The sequence below is a fragment of the Drosophila ficusphila genome, unplaced genomic scaffold (genome assembly GCF_018152265.1).
Source record: "Drosophila ficusphila isolate 14025-0441.05 unplaced genomic scaffold, ASM1815226v1 contig_198, whole genome shotgun sequence".
Lineage (NCBI taxonomy): Eukaryota > Metazoa > Arthropoda > Insecta > Diptera > Drosophilidae > Drosophila > Drosophila ficusphila.
The window spans coordinates 13,071,555-13,092,598 of record NW_025064092.1 but is presented as its reverse complement, the minus strand read 5'-3'; the positions used below and the strand labels follow the sequence as shown (position 1 = coordinate 13,092,598).

Here is a 21,044-nt window from a genome sequence, read left to right as displayed (position 1 = left end):
TTTGTGTTTATGTCGATATCAGCTGCATGCGGATGGGGTTATTATCTTAGGCTCAGAGCCGGAAATGCAGCTCTTACTTATCACAGCTCTTACTTTTCTTACAAAGAAATCAGAAAGCTTATTACAAATCATGTCCGACGATGAAGCAAAAAGAATGCATGAGTTTTCATCTTTATAAATATCTTTAATCATTACAACGCAACCTTAACGTTATGTTTTTGTTGTGACATTAAAGTGCAATCGATGGACAGATTTGTGTAAAGCGATTACCATATTATAGCGCCCGTCGGTATTTACCACCTTAAAAACAAAGTACAAAGCGGACCGTAAGAATCATTAACATGAATGGTTTTTAATAGGAATGTTTTTAGGTAACTAAGCGATTGCACCAGTGTTCATTCTGCATTATTGTTTCCCAAATTACGACACTAATTCCGGTATTCCTGCCTCCCAATTAGGGGGAACGTGCTCGATCTCGGGTTTTAGGCCCTTTTTTCGGCTGCGACACAGTAGGCGAATCGTGTCTTTCCGCCCCAAGCGACGAACGTGTTGAATGACGCATCAATACCGAAAGCTACGAATCTTGAATTTTCGGATGCGTAACTCCCACAGTCGTACGTGAAAGAATCGTAGAACAGGGCAGAGCTGCCAAAAATGGTTTATGGTATGGTTACATGACCCTGGCTCTGAGATACGAAACAAATATAATACGAAACTGCGTGCGACTTCTCACACATTTCCTTTATCGTTGCAGGCATCGATTCCGCATTAGTCACATCCATTGATCACGTCCAAAATGCGGTGGAAAATCGCAACATCTCCGGTGCGGAAGTGGAGCACGTCACTCTGCGACGCTCTAAGCGCTCGCTTTCTAGTCATGCATCTCGGAGCGGCCACGGTCGTGGTGCAGCGGCAGTACCGCTGCCGCTGCCGCTACCGGCGGAGACTCTCTTCCGGTCTGCGGGCACGTGGCAGAGAGCGCTTGGCCCGCTGCACTCTTCGCTGTCGCGAAGAATGGGCCAAGAATGGGGCCCGCTTTGCTTGGGTTCCGTTGGAGCGGGAATAACATCTCCGTACTTAAGTCACGCGACGGCCAATCGGCATTCGAGTTATGCAACATTCTCGGAAGCGAGTGCACCCAGCGACCTTTTAAGCGCGTCTTGCCCGCTCCAAGTCACCACTGCCACTTCAGAGCTGACCGCGGTCGCAGCCCAGGTTCCGAGAAACTCTTGAGGATACTAGCTAGATGAGCGCAGGACCACGAAGTGCAATTAGTTCCAGTCAAGTTCCGAGTCATCTGAAGTAGAGTGCTGCCCACCATGACGACGCACTGCCTCTGGTCGACTTTCCTTGGCCTGCTGGCCGTGCTCTCCATGGCGACCAGTCGCTCGGTCCGCCAAGCGCCAGGTGGATATCCGCACGTCCTGCCCGCCGGCTACTACGGGCAGCCCTTCTACTACCAACCGCCCTACGGATACGGCTACCAGGCGCCGCCCCCGGTTTTCAGCCCACCTGGCACCTACTACGATAATGTTTACGGCGTCTACAAGACCTATCCCGGCGGTGGTTATCCGGTGCGGTTCGATTACGTAAGTTGAAGGTTTCGTTGAACATTGAAAATATTTTTGGATTTTTATAGAAATGGATTCATATAGAAAACTAATTTCTAACCTAGGTGATGTTTAGTAACTGATTTTACAGATTAAATTCAACTTCGCCCCCCTATGTAGACTGTTTTATACTTTTGCCAACACTCTAGAAAACTTCTTCCATTTCAGAATAATCGTTGCTCTCGCAACTACATTGGTATCAAGCCCCACCCCGATCAGCATCAGTACTATTATGTCTGCAAGCCGAACTGTGTTATCTTCAGCAAGTGCCGGAATCATGAGGTGAGTGCTAAACGACCCCTCACTCTGGCAGTCACTAAATTTCGGTTTTTTTTTGTTGTTTCCGTTCCGCAGAGTTTCAACTCGAGCAGCGGGAGCTGCGTGCCGCACGTTCCGCAGCACAGACCGAACCACAGGACGCCGCAGTGCGAGAAGGAGGGTCGCTTCCCACACCCACACGACTGCAAGGTTTACTACAGATGCGACAAGAATCAGACTCAGCCCTGGCTGTTCGCTTGCCCCGAGGGCACGATCTTCTCGCCGGTGGAACGCAAGTGCCTGCCCGGGGATCAGTGCCCCTCGACGGAGATCTCCGATAGTGGCAGCTACATCCCGCAGAACTGCGAGCTCAAGTTCCCCGAGTGCGCCGAGGAGGGCACGTTCCGCTCGCCGACGGACTGCGCCCTCTACTACACGTGTCGCTTGCAGGAGAGCGGTACCTATCTGCAAACGCGCTTCAAGTGTCCCGGCAGCAACAGCTTCGACCTCGAGCGCAAGCTGTGCCGTCCGCGCAGCGAAGTCGACTGCTTTGACATTGTTCCGGCACCCTACCACGCCCCACAGCCTTACTATCCTCCCTACCCAGCTGCACCGCTCTTCGAGGAGGACGACTACGACGCGGACGCCAAGGAACTGGAGCCCGCTCTCAAGTCCGATAAAATCCAGTTGCCGGACGGCATTCAAAGGCCCTCGGTAAACGTCGTCATACTGCCTACGACGACTACGCCAGCGACTACAACCGCATCGAAGCGCACTACCGAGGATCACAAATACCACCCGTATCCGTCGTATCCCTCGTATCCCTCGTATCCCTCGTACCCGTCATACCCTTTGTACCCCTCTTATGACCACACCTCCCACGAGCATGGTAAAGAACATGATGTAAAAGAGGACGCCTTGAACCGATTCAAGTTGTCGGAGCATGTTGTAATCTTGCCCACAACACCAGCGACTACGTCTACCAGAGATGAGCTTTCAAGGGATACAACAAAATACCAATACAAAAGGTACACTTATGCAACCGAGACTCCGGAGTACAAATCGCCTTTGAAGGGCTTGAAACTTTCGCAAAATGTTGTTGTCTTACCAACTTCGACCTCCAAGGCTACCACAAAACCTACAGTACCGACATGTCCCACTCTGCCGACATTAGCTACTACAACGGAATCGAGCCCAGCTACGACTACAAAACAAACAACTACAAGTACCCCAAAACCTTCAACAAGTACCAAAAAACCCAAAACGACGACTCCGAAACCATCTACTGTGACGACCACTCAGAAGCCAAGTACGACAACTAGGAAATCCACAACAGTTACCAAGAAACCTATCACAACGACTTTGAAAACCACTAAAGTTACAACAACTACACAAAAGCCAAGCTCCACTACTCAGAAGTCCTCAACAGTTACGACCACTGAAAAGCCATCCACAACAAGTGCTAAGCCTGCTATTAGTACAGAGAAACCAACCACAACTACAGTGGACACCTCGACAGTGACTACGACCACTCAAAAGCCAACAACAACTACTTCTTCGACTACAAAAACAACGAAGACAAGTACAGTGACAACAACTACACAAAAACCAACGATTACTACTCAAAAATCCTCAACAGTTGTTACGAGCACTGAAAAGCCAACCACAACTAGTCCTAAACCTACAACAAGTACCAAAGACCCCTCCACAGCGGCAACTACTACTCAAAAACCAACTACAGTCACTACTTCCACCCAAAAGCCAACAACTACTACTCTTCAGCCCACAACAACTACCCAGAAGACAACAACGACGGCTCTGAAGACAACCAAATTGACAACGACTTCTCAAAGCCCAACGACTACTTCTGAAAAAACCTCAACAGTTACAACAACGAGCAAGCAAACAACAAAAACCGAAAAACCAACTTCAACTTCCGAAGCAACCTCTCCAATAACCACGACTGAAGAACCAACAACTACTACTGCAAAACCGACAACAACGACCCAGTTCACGTCACCATCCTCTCAAAAACCAACGACATCTGATCCGAAAACGTCTTCAACCTCAACATCTAATAGGACCACGAGAAAAACAACAGATAATACTCAAAACCCTACAACAAGTACCGAAAAACCCGGCACAACAACTGCGAAAACAAGTACCAACATATCAACCACTCAGAGACCAACAACACTGCCCGAGACAACGACAACGACGACTCAAAAACCAACTCAACCAACAACATCTGATCCACCGAAAACGTCTTCAGTGACCACAACCACACAAAAGTCATCGACTACCACCCAACAACCTACAACACTCTCCCAGGAGACAACGAAAACGACTCCTGAGTCAACAACAACAACGACATCAACCACTCAACAACAAACTACTCCTCAGAAAACCTCAACATCTATTAGGACCACGAGAAAAACAACAGAGAATACTCAAAACCCCACAACAAGTACCGAAAAACCAGCCACAACAACTGCAAAAACAAGTACCAACATATCAACCACTCAGAAACCAACAACAGTGCCCGAGACAACGACAACAACCACGACCACAATAAAATCAACAACATCTGATCCGAAAACCTCTACTGGAACTACGACCACAGAAAGAGTAACAACTACCACTCTTACACCGACTACAACCTCCCGAAAGACAACAGAAACAACTCCTAAGTCAACGACAACGACCACTCAAAAATCAACTACTGAGGAAACCTCAACATCTAATAGAACTTCGAGAAAAACGACAAGCCCCATAACAAGTACTGAAAAACCTGCCACAACGACTTCAAAAACAACTACTGACATATCAACTACTCAGAAACCAACAACAACGACCGAGACAACGACAACGACTACGCAAAAAACAACAACATCTGATCCGAATACCTCCAAAGGGTCCACGACTACACAAAAGATAACAACTACCACCCAAGAACCAGCAACATCCTCCCAGAGGACAACGAGTACGACTCCTACGTCAACAACTACTGTGCAACCAATAACAAGTACCGAGCAATCGACAACGACCGCTCAAAAGTCAACAACGACTGGTCAGGAAACCTCAACACCTAATAGGACCACCAGAAAAACAACATCGAATACTCCGAATCCTACAACAAATACCGAAAAGCCCGCCACAACGAGTACAAAAACAACCACTGACGCATCAACTACTTTAAAATCTAGTACAACCTCTCAACAAACTTCGACAGCTACTACTACCAGCAATCAAACAACATTAAGTACTCCTAAGCCTACATCGAGTTCTGAAAGGCCTAACACATCTACTCAGAAGACCTCTACAGTATTTTCGACCCAAGAACCGACTACAACTACTCCCAAATCTACAACAACGACCCAGACAACTACGACCTCAACGAAACCAATTACAAGCACACCAAGTCCAAGCACTACGACATTAAGTACTCCTAAACCTACAACGAGTTCTGAAAGGCCCAACACATCCACTCAGAGGACCTCTACAGTATCTTCTACAGTAACGAGTACAGAAACAACCACTGACGTATCAACTACTATAAAATCAAGTACAACCTCTAAACAAACTTCGACTCCTAAACCTACAACAAGTTCCGAAAGACCTAGCACATCTACTGAGAAGACCTCTACAGTATCTTCCACCCAAAAGCCGAGCACAACTACTTCCAATCCCACGACCTCAGCGAAACCAATAACAAGCACACCAAATCCGAGCACTACGACTCGTAAATCGTCATCAGTTGCGGCGTCAAGTACAAGTATCGGGACCACGAGGCATCCGACTACCACTACCACGGTAATCTCAAGCAGCACGGAGCTAACCACTGCCACTCGACCGGCCTGTCCTGATCACGACTCCACCTCAGGTAAGTCCACAGTCGCATGCTCAGCCATCAATCCATCTCGAAAGCACGCAGGGCAACACAGCACGGCACACCTAATCACTACACCTGCCTTACAGATACAAACAGACACTCCGCATGCACACAAGAACTCCGCCTCGTGAAACAACTCCCTCTACACGCACAGCAAACACAACACGCCACAGAATCAGAGTTCGCTGGGCGGTCGAATAGTTTGGGAGGGCGGGATGAGCCAGACATGGACTACATGGACGATGCTCCGTCCTCCGGCGAGGGGAATCCTGGTGGGGATGGGGCGACGACAGCAAGGGCTCCGACCATGTCCACGCTGGCGGCGGCCCACCTGCTGCGGAAGCTGTTCCACTCAATCTCCACCACTCCGCCGAGCAGGGAGCGTTCCTCCAGCCAACGGCCGCCGGGAGTGACGCTCTCCCAGATGGCCAGGCACAACCTGGCCACCTCGAAGCCCTTCATCGCCCACTCCCTGCGGCTCTCCCTCCAGCAGCTGGCCTCCGCCCAGGAGCACTTCGTTCCGCCCAAGCCGCTCGTGGCACCACCGAACTCCGCCAAGAAGGAGCCGCAGGACTCCGAGTACGACGACAGCGAGACGTCGGAGCAGTATCTCGACGAGGAGAACGAGGTGCTGCCGTTGCCCAGAACCCTGCCAGTGGCCATGTCCAGCTCAACCGTGGCTGCCGTGCTCCCGGCTCCATCGACGACCACCGAGCAGACACTTCCCGAAACCAGTTCCGCTCCAAGTCGGACGAGTGCCGCAGCTTCAGCTTCCTCCACCACCACCACCACCACCACCACCACCACATCTCAGCCGATTGAGTCGACGACGGGGGACGTGGAGTACGGCGACTCTGACTATGCCAACGACGAGGCTCTGTCTGCAGAAACGAGTGCCAATACAGAGACCGAGAACGAGATTCCCGGCGGAGCCTCGAGCATGGAGGCCAGAAAGAGCTTCTTGCTAAGCCTGCTCAAGGAGCGGCTGACTCGAGCGGAGGAGGCGAAGCCGAAGCCGTTGCCAACGACAACAACAACAACCACAGCTGCTCCACGGATATCAAGCACAATGAAAAGCAGCAGCTCTACTGCGAGCACAAGTTCAAGCACAAGTACTGCCGAAAGTACGACTGCAACTGCAACTACGAGAGTGAAAACAAGCACTCCGTTCGAAAATGAACCCACTACTACCACTACTGAGGCGGCGGTACAGTTGCCAACTAACAAATTAAGTCACCAGAGCTCAGAATACTACGACGACGATGACTACATGGAGGATGAACCTTCCAGCTTCTCGGATGCTGAGAGCAAAGACCGGAAGGACAAAGTCACAGTGGCCAAGGAGCCGCCAGCAGCCACAGCCAAGCGGCACGTTGTATTACCAAACAAAAAAACGGCCTGGGATGTGAAAAGTGTGGTGCACTCGAAAGCCGCATCAGGCGGTCCAGTCCTGAAAGGACTTGCAGCCAAGCCAAATCCGATGCCCATTGCCAGTTTCTTGAAGGGGGCGTCACAAATCAATGTTAGGAAGCCACCAACACCTAACTTAAACATTAAACCAACAATAATTAAAGAAAACACAACACCAACAGCTGAATCATCCACTGCAGAACCAGCATCAACACAAACAGAAACAACAACATTGACAACACTGCCGACCAGGCTACCAAAGGCACTCCTAACCAGCCAACTCAAAAGCCAAGCTGCGAAGCAAGAACTAATCCCAATCACACAGCGTACACTAGAAGTGTTCACACCGACCACTGCAGAAACCCTGCCGACTGCCAGCGGACTGGCGGCGGTCAGGGCCTCATCAGTAGTGGCTCCATTTGCCCCACTTGCCCCACTACCACCCGAAGCACCAACAACGCCTTCAACCGCCGCAGAGCGCCGGGAAGTGCTGTCGGTGAACAGCAGACCCTGGTTGCTGGCGGCTCGCAACCACACCGTCCGCATAACACCCATCTCATCACATTCCGCTCGATCGCCGAGCATCCCAGTGAGCCAAGTTAACCGTCCGAGTTCGTTCCGTCCACTAGTGTCCAGCCCCGAGGACCTCTCCACCGAGGCGCCGGTGCCGCAGCTCATCGTGAAGGTGTACGAGCCCATCGACCTGAAGATCGTCTTCTGCCCGAAGTCCTGCGACCAGGACCACGACCACAAATTCGGTAAGTCCAGATTGTTACTTTGATACCTTTGACCCCTGACCCCTGACCCCTGACCCCTGTCCGATTAAACCTGAATATGAACCTGAAGCTCAAACCGATACTGACTCTGAATACGAATCTGAATCTGACTTGACCACAGACCCAGCTGATAATATTAAGAAGTCCAACTGCTCTGGAGGCTGCGACGAGGAGGAGGAGCGGGTCCACAAGCACGTTGACATCCAGTGGAAGCCACTCGAGCTGAGCGACATCGCTGGCTTCCGCAACGCAGTGTAAATAGAAGTGGGACGCCGCCCCCCGTAAATCGAACGAACCTACGAACTTTCTCGGAAGTACGATTACTTTAACCTAGTAGCTAACTTGAATAAATACCATATGTTTAAATCAATGTCGTCTGTCCGACTGACTGGCAATTGGCGACAAGCGGAGATTGGCCGACAAAGGGGCTTCCGACCTGCACTGCACTCCACGTTCTCCATGTGGTGGAGCAGGGCATCGGGTGGTGGAAAGTGGGAATGGAGTGGGCGGGGTGGAGTGCACACCGTCAAAAGAAACAGCAAGGCAGCCGCCGCGCCAAAAGAAGCAGGCAGAGCTCGCACAAAAAGTTGCATGCCAAAAGGAAGGAAAAGTGCGCAGCCATGCCGAACGTCCTTCAGCCAGTGTCGGCAGTGGGTCGTTGAGCGAGCCATGGATGGGGCATGTGGCATGCGGCATGTGGATGTGGATGCGGCTGTGGTCGTGGTCTGTGTGGTTTCGCCGCCTGCATGTGTCCAGCAGCAGAAGTAGGTGCCACCTGTTGCCTGGTCCAACAAAAGAAAGAAGTCCCTAACACAAACGAGGATGTGGCAATAAGACCAAGCCAAAGTCGATGTGCTGGGTGCTGGCATGCAACATCCACCCGCCCAACAGTGGGGCACACATGCGAGTGGGGATGCGAGACACCAGGCGCCCAGTGTCGACAGCAAATGTCCGCGAATCCCTGAAGCGAGCGAGTGGGGTGTGTTTTGTGTGTGGGTGTGCGGGTGTGCGGGTGTGTGTTTGTGTGGCAAGAAAAGGACATGCAGAAGCGCGTTGCAAATGCAGCCAACGTTGGCGAAACGTTGGCCATTGTTTTTACTGCCAGCTGCATCGGCGTGCTTTTGTTGTCTTCGGTTATTTCACTTCTGTTTTGTTGATGCTCGCTCTGTTGTGGCACAGCATTCGCAAATCGCCGCCAGTGGCGAGTGGCGAGTGGCAAGTGGCAAATAGAGCAGAGTGTCGAATGGGTGAGGAGGCCATGCCGCACTTTCGACCCACTTACGCCCACCTAAGCACCAATGGCATCAGCGTTTCTGCTTTGCCAGCTTTTTGGCGATTTACAGTTATGCGAATGCGTACTATATGTGTATGTGTATGCGTATGCGTATGTGTGTTCGTGCCACAAATCGGCATCAAACGCGCTTAGCAGACATCATCTTGCTACCGCCGTTGATGCCCTGCACAAATCTCCAGTTGGCCATGAATTATTCAACAGTTCAACAGTTGGCCCTCCCCTGCCGCCTCTCCTTCCGCTAGCTTCCCCCAACTATGGCGCACAATTTGCAATTTTCATGTAGCATGTAGCATGTAGCATGTAGTCTTTTGGAATTGACTTCGCCCTGCCACCGCCACAATAACTGCCACTGCCACTGCCACTGCCGCGCACACATGCTCCTTGTGCAAATCCTTTTTATGCCCGCATTATATAGTTCGCACGCATTGCCTCTGAAGGGGAGGCGCCTCTGAACTTGTGAGCTTCTGAGCCGCAAGACGCGAGACGCCAGACGCAAGATGGGAAGGGGCAACGTCACATTTGGCACACGATGCGCGCGTCATTCAATTCCATTTCCATTCCCATTTGCCCGCCACTTCGACACATCGACCCTTCGACGACGCTACTGCGACCTCCGCTCCGCTCGTGGCAATTCCACATTTCCATTTGCAGCGCGACGCCATTCCGAGGGCCATATAACCAAGTTCAATTACCTGTTACAGCCGTTAGATGAATTTCTATGGCCAGTACATGTCCCGACTAGTTGAGTACAGCGACTCCACTTCTTGAGCTCCTTGTTTCTTAAAGGAAGGAGGTGGGAATGGATGGTGGGTGGTGGATGGTTGGTAGCGAGTGTGTGTGGCTTTTTTGAATATTTGAAATGTTTTTGTTCGCGCGCCACGCCAACGACTTCGACAACATCGACGACGATGGCTGAAAGTTGGCTTGGCTTGGCCTGGCTTTGGGGAAGTGGAAGTGGAAGTGGAAGTAGCGATGTGGCGATGTGAAGATGTGGAAGAATAACGACACACTTTGGCACGCATTTGTGATAAACATAAATGAGCTTAGAAATGAACCCCGCTGGATAAGGCGCACACGCCCTCACACTCATGCATAGTGCATGTGTCTGAGTGTGTGTGTGTGTGAGTGTCAGGGTCGAAATCGGGGGCAGAGTATTGACTACGCACTGTAGACATCAAGTATCAGGCCAAACAGAGCATTATACAAATGATACGACATTAGATAAGCCTAAGTGCAAATTGGCTTACAAACCGGGATTTGCGTTTGCGTTTGAGTTTGCGTTTGCTCCGCTCTTCGGTTGGCGCCTTTGTTCTGTAAGGCTTAGCCTGGATCTGGGATCTGGGTTCGGATGCGGATGTGGATGCGGATCCGGATGCGGACCCAGGGCTCTTTTGCATGCCGCAGCAGCTGCTGTGGGGCTCATCACATATGCATGAGGGGGGGGACAGATTGATAGTGGTGGCCCCCTCTAAAGGAAAGGAAAGGAAAGGAAGGGAAAGGAGTTCGAGTGTCCATCCGCATCTTATGGCGCCCATTGCTTTTTAGCACCTCCGCACATTGCCACCGAGTATTCCTAATGACTATTGAATGGAGTGCCGTGTGCCGTTTGCCGTGTGCCAGTGCTCAAATCTGGGTCGCCGACACCGTGGTGCTTTCTTTTGGCCACCACCCGAGCAGCCAGAGAAGAGTCGTAGTCGTGTGCTCGTGGGCTCGGCACAAAAAACGCCGCCAAAGAATCGCCGTGTGCATCGTGTGTGCAAAAAGAAGCAACAGCAGAGCACCAGAGCAGCCGCACAGGGCCGAGTCGGCGGAAAACAAAGCCAAACCGAAACCGAAACGTAACAGAACAGAACGCAACGGAACGAGTTTGGTGGGAGGCGGGGGTTTGGGGGTTTGGACATGTGGAGCAGCACTCCGTGTGGGGGGGAGGGCGAAAAAAACTGCCAAAAAATTCGTCCTTGATTCGTTGCAGTTTCTTTTTGGCTTGATCGGTCTGGTCTGGTCTGGTCTGCTGCTCTGGCGGGTTCGTTCGAGTGTCGTGCGAGCTGTGAGTTTTCTAAAACGAAAGCAAAAAGATGCACACACACGGCTCTGGATGTGGCAATGTGGACGAGGAGTGGAGGAGTGAATGTGGAAGTGGAAGTGGAAGTGGAGGAGGAAGTGGGCCGTGGCCCCGGCAAGGACATGCGGCTGTCGACTGGAGATGGGAAATGGGGCTGAGGACTATCGACTACTGAGGACTGAGGACTGAGGACTGGGGCTTCGAGTTTCGTCGTCATGAATGAAACTCTCTGATTGCCTCCACGTGTGTGTTGCGTTGTGTTGTGCTGTGTGTGATTGTTGTTGTTGGGGGCAACTGGTTGTGTGATGGGTGATGGAGTCATGTTTGTTGCTTGTCTTTCGCCGCATCTCTTTTGCATTCTTTTTGGCCGGCGACGCACTCTGATTGCTTTTGGCTTTTGCCACCACCGATGCAGTCACTTTTTGTGTGCCACATTTGCGTACTGCTTCTTTTTGCTCCATTTTCCTCCGTTTTCCTCCGTTTGCTCCTTTCCTTGACCTGCCAATTCTTCGTTTTTTCGTTCGCTCGTTTTTTGTATGGCGATTTGTTTTTGGGGAGCCCTTGTGGGGGAGCCCGTTTAGCCGATTGTTTCATTTGATTTCGCGTCGCTGACTCCGCTCAGGTTGCTGGCTCCGCTCCACTGGGTCAAATGGGGGAGGGGGGAGGGGGTGGGGCTTTGTGTCCAGATTTCGTGGACGAGTGCATTGGCTGGCGTGCTCCGGCGACCGCTTTGTGTGTGCCCCCTGAATTGCGCACAGTGCACAGCGCACGCGGCACAAACGGCAACAATTTGAAACTCATCGTTGAGTGCACCGCATCGGACTTGCATTGCCGTTCGGGCCAAGTGCCGTCCAAGTGGCCAGCGAAGAGCTCTTCAAGCGTGTCGCCTCGCCCCCAAATCAAATTCGCCGGAGGGTGGCGTCCGGATACGGGACCGTATCTTGACCTCGTCAAATAGGGACGACCCCCCGGTCGTTTGCCCCCCTTGAAATGCAGACAAACCAAACAGGCTCGCAGGCTCACAGGCTCACTGAAACACACACACACACCCACACACACAGGCATTTGCCGCATTTCGTTCATATGCAATCGCATTAAGGTTGTCCTTATTATTTATTGACTTAATTGATTTTAAATATGCATAAAGCCGCGGTCCATCCAATATTTGTCTTTGGCTGCAAAGCGCAAAGGTGGCAGTGGCTTTCAATTAGCGGGCCCAAACACACGGCATCAGCATTGGATTGGCCACCAGGATTGGGCCACTCGACCTGGACACCATGTCCACCGTGTGGGTAGCAAATCGGACTGGATGTGGAAGTGGATGTGGAAGTGGATGTGGAAGTGGAAGTGGACCCTCTTGGTGGTGGCGGCGGGACTGGATTTTAATTTGCTGTTTGCATTATCCGATTTCAATTTTTATCTCGCTTTTTCCCCGGCCCACGCACTGCAAATATTTTCGTTTCTTTGATGCAATTTCGCTAGTTTTCCACATGCCTGATAACGGAGTAGCGGTGCTGGGGGATATTGCCACTTTGTTGATTAAACATTAATTTTGCTTCGCAAGTGCACAATGTGCATCGATTGGCCAGTCCATACCCAAGTAGGGAGGTTGGGCAGTTGGCCTGGGGGCAGTAGAATCTCCTGTCAGCGGCAATCCTCTTCGAGCCTAGTTCAATCCATTCTAATGTGGCGCCACTTCAGTGCCAGGAAGTATGCTATGCTTCTCCGCCTGATCGGGCCAAGATATACGTAAAGCTGTCATAAAACTCCTTAGCAGCAACTCTAGAGAAAGTGGACTTGGGAAATACAAGAGTAGGGTCCCGTGCCACAGAACACGGAGTTATGTGCGATGCGAGCTGCATCGCGTATTTTTACGCTAATTGTTCCGTCCGGAACGCCACGATGACAATCGTCCCGCCTCCTGCTCCTCAGCTTCCCAGCTTCCCAGCTCGCTGGCCTTTAATGCAAACTTTTTATTTTATTGAAGCATTAAAACGCATTTTTTACAACCGAATCGCAATATTGGCGATGGGCGGACTCGGACTCGGACTCGGCGTAACTCTCGAGTCGATTCTAGCCAAGGTCCAACGAGCTAAAGAGCCAAGTTTGCCAAGTTTGCCGGCTTCCAAACCGAAGAGTTGGCGGTAAGGCGGGCAAACGGGCAGGAGACAGCGGCCGAAAGACTGCTTGATGGTCCATTAAAGACAAAGATTTTTGAAAAATTACTACATTCACTTTACGGGCCATACCCCAAAGGGGGGGGGGGAGTGGGTGGGGCGGTAGCCAACTAGAAATGGCGAAGGCTGCCGCAGGCAAACAACAAAGTTGTAAAAATTGTTTCGTTTTTAAGCCAGGGAATGCGCTGCTTGTGGGTGGTTGGGCTGGATTTCGAGATTCGGTGCTGCTGTTGCTGTTGTTGTTGCTGTTGCTGTTGCGGCGGTAAACTACCGTAAGTTTAACAGCGGCGCATAAACTGCAGCAACCCCCATCCATCCATCTACCCCCCTTTCCTTTCCCTTTCCATTCCCTCTGCTCGGTTTCCCTCGCTTTGCCATTAGCAATAAAAGGGGGAAGGCAGCATGCGGGGAGCATGGGATCTACGCCTTTCCGAGTGAGGGAGATGAGGGGAGGGGGAGGGGGAAGGGGGGCAGATGGTGGTACCTCCGTCGAAGATTGAGTTATGTGCGTTTCGACTTTGTTTCTTTCTTTGGACGAAGGGGGAAGGTTTATTGGTAGGAAGGAGAGGAACGCGCGCTGTTTCGGCAATATAACGGTAATAACCGAATCGTTACAATCGCGCTCAGCTCCGCTCGTTTTTAGTTGCCATTAGAATGCACACACACACTTACACACACACACAAAGTGGGGGGACGAGTAGCGGCAGTTGCAGGTCATGAATTCGCCATTTTACAGCCGTCGTATTTTTTCCTCCCATTCATTCATCCATTCATCCGGTCGGATTCATCATCCCTCGCCTAAGCTCTTATCCTTGGAGCTGATTTTCGGGGGTGGCTGAGGGGGTTCAAGGGGGTTCAAGGGGGTGGGGTGGGTGGCTACCCTAGAAATAATAACGCTTAAACTTTTTAGTGTTGTCATTAAATTCCTCGTGTAAGTTGCCAAAGGGGGTTGGTTGCTGGGCCGCAACTGTCTTCGGTTTGTTTTTGTGTGTATTTTGTTACTGTTTTTATTTAACATTTTAATGTCGCCTCAGCCTCAGCCTCCGTCTTGGGTTTTGGGTTCCCCCCCCATCCCCCTCCCCCTCTCCGCCAAACACTAACGCCCACTCACCCCCCAGCCAGCACATCTGCAGGTCTATAAATTTCGATATTTACTTTTTATATTGCAAAAATTTTTCTGCTGACGGAATTACGGAAATTAAAAACGAAATGAGCCTGAACCAGCCCGTGGGGCAAGGCGTAGCGAAATTGTCGGGGGTTGCGGAGGGAAGAGGAAGAAGAAGAGGGAGGGTGAGGGGGTGGAAGAGGGGCGGTAAGATATCATCGCTCATGCGCGCCCGTCCGCCGTCCGCTGACATTTGAAGTTCTTCCTGTGCCATCCGAACTTCACCCCTTGTCCGATGCCACTTTAGTCATAAAAGAAGCATTATTCCGTGCACTTTTTAATATCGCGCACGGTTTTAACTTGCCCTTTCCCCTCCCTTCCCCTTCCCCTCATCCACCGCCGAGCTGCTCCTCGAGAAGCTTGTCTCTCTCCTTTATACTTAATCGTAAAGTTTAGAAACTTTGTAATGGCTGAAGGCTCTTCCAGATATCACATGCTCGCGGGCAAAACGGGGTGGGATCAAAGGCGTTGGTGGACTTGGTGGATTGGATGGATTGGCGAGGCCGAGGCCTTGGTGATTTGCACTTAATCTCGCGTGAGGTCCGCGCGAACTGAACTTCAGTGCTCCGGATGCACACAAACCGTTTAATAGCTTATCAACGGGCAACGGGCGGTGGGCAGTGGGGGAGGCATCTAATTTTCTAAATTTATGCTTTTCCCGCATAGTTGTAAACTGGGAAATGCGAGTAATGACTATGCCACCCTGCTGCTGCTGCTGCTGCTGCTGAATGCTGCACTTTTTCCGCCGACTGTGCTTTGATTTGATTTTTACGCCGCGCCATAAATTGTTTAGATGAGTTTTTTAATCGAAATTGTTCGAAATGACTTAGGTGCGCATAAAATGTCTCTCTCGAGAGCGGTTCGCTGCGGCGGCGGGGGAAATCGAGGGGGGGAAATCGTGGGTGGGTGGTTGAACGGAAAGCGCTTTGCGAATAAATTGCCGCCTGATTTATTTGGGCCTGTCGCTGCGCTCTTTTTATAGGGCTTATAAAAAGAATATTTTTAATAGCGCATAAAAACTGTTTGTTAGTTCCACGAGTGCCCACGAGTGCGGGATGCGGGGTGCGGGGTGCGGGGTGCGGGGTGCGGGGTGCGGGGGGAGAGGCCTTCGCCGGGGGGTTGAAGGAAGCTGCCGTTGCAGGGAGGTGGTTGTGGAGGTCGAGCAGCGGAGGAGGGTTGCTTAGTGAACGGACTAAGCAGGCGCCTAGTCGGCCAGTCGGCCATCCAGTCAGGCCAGCTACTCGTCAGGTGGAGTACGAATGCGGATCCGGCCAATAGGATTCAATCGGGATCGGGATGCGGATGTGGTCCGCCCTTCACTTTTTACTGGCTAACGGTGGCAGCAGCACAGGACTCGTAAACGATGCCGAAAACTTTGAACTTGATGGTTTTCCCGCCTCCCGCCCTTCGCTTCCCCCTTCCCCTGCAGTTTCCGGAACCGCCACCAACGGTTTCTTTTACGGCGACGCCGTGTGCTGCCCCGTACCGTACCGCCCCCCTCAGATCCGCCCCGCCCCCCTCTGGCCGCCGCATCTCATGTGGTCATGAGCGAGCTACGCTTGCAGCACCGCCGAACCACATAAAAAGATACATTTGGCAGGCACCCAAACGACGCATAAAACGCGTTACTTTCATCCATGAGCGACGTTGATGGGCTCATAAATGCCGCGAATGTGCATGAAACGCGTATTTTTCTACTTTTTGATGATTTTGAAATTTTGTATGCGTTGAGTGCCGTTAAGTGTGTGCCTGTGCCACTGCCACTGCCTCCCAACCCTTGGTGTGTGTCCGCTAACCGTAACCGTAACGTAACCCCAAAAAGAAGGAGCAACTCGAGGGGTTGCCCCCATCCAATCCCTCTGCCAAGCAGCCGAATTGTTTTTAACCGGCAACTGAAGCTTGAAGCTGGAAGCTGGAAGCCTCAAGCCTGAAGACGGAAGGAGAGGCTGTGGTGAGTCGGCAGTTGCTGCCGCCGTAAACGTAATATGAAATGTCTCATTTTTAGAGCTTCGAAATAAAAAAAGTTATCGGCGCATTTCGTCAGCGCAAACCTACAAAGGCCTCGCCTCGGAGCCATAAAAGGGCTGCGGTTTAGTTTCCTTTCCCCAGACCTCCGGACTTCGTTTTATAATGCCTGAACCGAACCGAACCTCAACCTTAACCTCAACCTCAAGCTAAAGCCCGCCGTTCGTCTTTCTGCCTAATCCGGCAAATTAACCGCCCAAGGGCGAGCCAAGAAGCACTGAGAGCTGGAATGCAGCACATCGGAGATTGGGATTTAGGTTTCGGGGTACGCACCATGGCAAGTGGCAAGTGGCATGGTGCACTCTCCAAGGAGACCATTGCAGACCCTTCGAGAAAACTTCCTAGCCTAGCCGGGTTATTATCGGCTTTTAATTATCGACAGCCATCGATTTGGGGTTACTCTGGGGTATGGTGATTCATTTTTGGACCCATTCCCGTTCCCACTGATGGTGTGTTGTTGGTGTTATTGGTGTTTTTGGTGTTGTTGGTGTTGTTGGTGTTGTTGGTGTTATTGGTGTTTTTGTTGTGTGCTGGCGAGGCCGCTAAATCGAACATTTTTGTTGCCCATAAATGGCAATGGCAATGGTCAGCCTGCGCGGCTGGGGGGTTCGGGGGTTAAAGAGAATGGAGGAGTGGAGGGGGGTGAGGTGGGGGTGGGGTAGGTGGGTGGGAGCTGTCATAGTTGCGCATTTTAAATTAGCGTATCCGCCACACTCCCACGCACTCCGAAAGCCGAATGCTGCCGCCGCTGTTACATCTATCGCCATCTTTGTTCGTTTTCGGTAACTTTTTTGCATTTTTTTGCTTTATTAGATTGATTTTTATTTTATTGCCTCGCATTTTAGGGCGGAGTTTTTGCACATTTTTTTGCAAGCGTTCGAACGAGAGCTGACTGCACTCGCTCTGTCTCTGTCCTGCTCGAAAGCCCGCGACCAACGGCTGCCCGCTCCCTCTTCCGACCGCCCAACCACCCACTTCCCGCCCACCCCACACTCACACTCACATAAGAGCAACAAATTTAAATATATTTCGCCGTTTTTGTCCTGCACCTTTTTACCTTTTTTGTCATTTTTTTCCCCACTAAATTGCCAAACTGCTGTCGCCACCCACCCCTCCCCCAAGTACGCCCACTGGACAGGCAGGCTGTATGTAAAGTGCAGTTGCATCAGCAACAATGCACATCATCCTGCGTGCTTTTCTTTTTTTTTTTTGGTTTTTTTCGCTGTCATCGTTTTGGTTTTCCTTTTTTTCCCAGCGCTCTCAGCTTAATTTTATTTATTTATGGTTTTTATACGTTTTTTTTTTTTTTTTTTTTTTAATTTGCATTGGCCGGTGGCCCCCCGACCCACATCCGCCCTTCCGTTGCCGCTGCCCCACCGGGGTGGTGCATTGGGTGCCTGCAACTGCTGCAACTGCAGCTACTGCTGCTCGCATCCCGTCCCTCGAATTGTCGGCATTCGCCGTCTCATCCTTCATCCTTTGCCACGGCGCCCTCTCGCTCGCACCTCGCGTACCACTCGATCTGCGGCAGTGAACTGCATTTCCCGGTTCAGGAGCGCTCCAAAGGGTTTCCCATCAGGAATCCTCACTTCTATAATATAAAATGTATTCCTTAGCTGTTTGCAAGCTCAGCGCGAACTGATATATATTTTATTGAACAGATGAAAGGTTTTTTATTTTTATTATCTTACAATATTTCAATATTTTAATTCCAATATTTTTTCCATTTCTACACTTATTTTGACTATTTTCTACTACTGTCTTATCTTTTTTTAAAATCATGCTTGGTTCGTTGTGCAACCTGTAGTGTGTGATGCAATCTAATAAGATGAACTCTTCTATACTCGTATATGTGTGGTAGTCCTACTACTAATCAGCGTTTAACAATAATCGTTGCCTACATTTCGGGGCCTCTTCAAATCAGCGATAAGCAATAATCGTTGCCTACATTTCGGGGCCCCGTTGCGCTCCTGGGAAATGCATTTGCTGGCAAAACAACTAAAACGAGCGTCCGCTGCCTTGGTCTCTGCTGCAACTGAAACTGCAGTTGCAGTTGCAGTTGCACTTGCATCCATCGCCGCATCGCCCCATCGCCCCACATAGCCCTCTCTCGCTCCCTCCGACTGAGGCCGGCCTGCTCTCGCCCAAGGTTTAGGATGTGTGCTGCGTTTTGAGCCTGTTTTTTTGCGCCTTTGCTTTTTTGCACTTTTTGGATAATTTTTATGTATTTCTAGGATTTTTTTGTTGGCTCCCTTTTTATTTTTATTTCAGGGCCAAGCGAGCCGAGTGGAGCCGAGCGCTGCCGATGCGAGCCCCTCCCATCATCAGCTTCAGTTGCTGCAGCACGCTGGGTGGTGGGCGGTGGGTGGTGTTTGGTGGGCGGTGGACTGCAGGCTGCAGTGGCCGTTGCAGTGGCCAGTGCATCGGCATCGGCATCGGCAGTGGCAGCCTGCTGTCATTTCACTCGCACCCAGGCCTTTTGCGATTGGGAATGTGTTGTTTGATTTTTCCCGCCCCGCGCCGCGCTTGCCATATCCTTTTTTTCGGTGTATGTACTTTTTGTGATTTTTTTTAATCTTTTGTGCTTTTTGGGCGGCTTTTTGTTGGGTTTTCGCGCTTTTTTCGCCTTCCTGTTGCACGCAACTTGCAGCGCTGCGTTTTTATTGGCTGCCGCCGAACGTTGTGGCTCGAATGTGTGTGTGTTGGTGTGTGTGTGTGTGTGCGGCCATAAGTAGGTGCACTTGCTGCATGTACATGATTTTTTGTGTTTTTTTATTTTATTCGCACTTTTTTTTGCACGCGTATGTATTTTAGCTATCGACGTTGGCTTTTTTGGTTGCAATCCTTTTTTTTGTTTTGTTTATTTTTTTTTTTTTTTTGCTTTGCTGCCTCCGCAGCGACGCTTAATGCAAATAAAATGTTTGCGTTGACTTGCATTATGCCTGCACCACCCACCCACCCACCCACCTACTCTGCTGGACGGTGATAACGCATCCCGCGCATCCCACCGAACGAACACTCTTTTGGTTTTGGCCAGACCGAAACCGGTTTTTATTTTTCAGTCATTAAAAATTTTTGCCACCCCCTCCTGCCATCGCAGCGCCCCCTGGATGTTGCATGGCCTCTGCTCCTGGCGATGAACGATCGTCCTGTTTCTGGTCCTGGTCCTGGTCCTGTTCCTGCTTCTGGTAGTGGTTCTGGTTCTGGTTCTGGGGGTCTGCTTGTGGGTGGTGGGTGGTGGGTCCCTCTGGTGGGGCCCCGTTCGTAGAGGGTCGAATGTGGGTCGCCAGCCGCCGTTTTATTTTGTTGTTGCTGGTTTTTTTGTTGGCAAGCTCGTCGCATAATCGCCGGCTTCACACGCAGCCTGCACTCAACTCAGCTCAACCCCCACGACCCACCGCCCACCGCCCAGTGTCCTGCGTCCTGTGTCCTGTGTCCCGTGCTCTGTGTCCTGTGCTCTGTGTCCCGTCCCATGCAATCGTTTTTTCGGCATTTTGCATGCAGCTTTGGGCTTTTTGCATGCACCGCCCCCTCTCTTCCCCTCTCTTCCCCATTTGCAGCGTTTCCAGCATTTCGGTTGTCGTGTTTCATTTCACATCTCAGGTTTTTCTTGTCCTGTTTTCCCGCACGTTTTTTCGTGACTTTTTTGGCCCTGCTCGCCGCTCGTCTGTCTGACTCTTTCCAGAACCCTGTGCTGTTGTTTGGCATTTTTCACATAAATTTCGCTTCTTTACAAAATTACCGATATTTTGATAGCCGTGCCCCCCCAGCCAACCCCTCCGCCTGTTCCTGCATCTCCCCTCGCTGAACTTAAGCTGTCGATTAACATTTTGTAGGCATTTCGCGGCTGAATTGCCGCCGCACCCACACTGCCCTTAACTCTGGCTCCGCCGGTTTGGCCTTTTTGCAATTAAACTCTTTTCCCCCCGCCGCTCGGCTGCCATTTTGCCTGCGTTTTGTGCTTTGCTTTTCAAACATTTGCATTTTGCCACTTGACGCCTTTGTGTGTAATTGATTTCCAACGCTTATTGTTAAGTGGCAGGCACAACATGCCGGCCAGCAAGAAAAAAGGCAGCCTCTAACCCAATCCCTGGCCCCTCAGGTGCTTTGGCAAACTATTGTTGTTTTGTTCAGCCGTTGTTTTCCGTTGTTTTGCGTTGTGTTGTTTTGCTTTGCGTTTTGTTGTGTTGTGTTGTTGCGGCCGCCTTTGTTTTGCTCCTAACAGCTGAACAGCGGGCCAGAGTCTTCGGTTTTGGCCCACTCGCCGCCTTTGCTTCGAGTTTGGCTCTCTGTATTGCCGTTGCCCCGTTGCCCCGTTGCAGTTGCATACACACAAGTGCACAAGTGCCGCCGCAAACACAAATTAATTCCGAGC

At 51.0% G+C, this 21,044-nt stretch overlaps 1 protein-coding gene and 1 long non-coding RNA gene across 4 annotated transcripts in view; both read left to right on the top strand.

Annotated features, from left to right (window-relative positions):
• The window catches only part of LOC108097186, a 63,785-nt gene extending 62,958 nt beyond the window's left edge, over positions 1 to 827 (top strand). Inside the window, exon 3 of the long non-coding RNA XR_001771764.2 lies at positions 755 to 827. This is a non-coding gene — a long non-coding RNA (uncharacterized LOC108097186). The remainder of the gene's footprint in view (positions 1 to 754) is intronic.
• Positions 828 to 979: 152 nt separating this feature from the next.
• Positions 980 to 21,044, top strand: part of LOC108097326 (mucin-2) — a 40,356-nt gene continuing 20,291 nt past the window's right edge. Inside the window, exons 1-5 of one of the 3 annotated variants that reach the window (XM_017199550.1) lie at positions 980 to 1,589; positions 1,779 to 1,892; positions 1,965 to 5,751; positions 7,800 to 7,928; positions 8,068 to 8,316. In XM_017199550.1, coding sequence (XP_017055039.1) covers positions 1,320 to 1,589; positions 1,779 to 1,892; positions 1,965 to 5,751; positions 7,800 to 7,928; positions 8,068 to 8,204 — 4,437 coding nt within the window. In that variant the 5' untranslated portion in view covers positions 980 to 1,319 and the 3' untranslated portion in view covers positions 8,205 to 8,316. Of the gene's footprint in view, positions 1,590 to 1,778; positions 1,893 to 1,964; positions 5,752 to 5,846; positions 7,929 to 8,067; positions 8,317 to 21,044 lie in introns of those variants that run through there. The other 2 variants (XM_017199549.1, XR_001771767.1) reach the window with 2 other exon arrangements.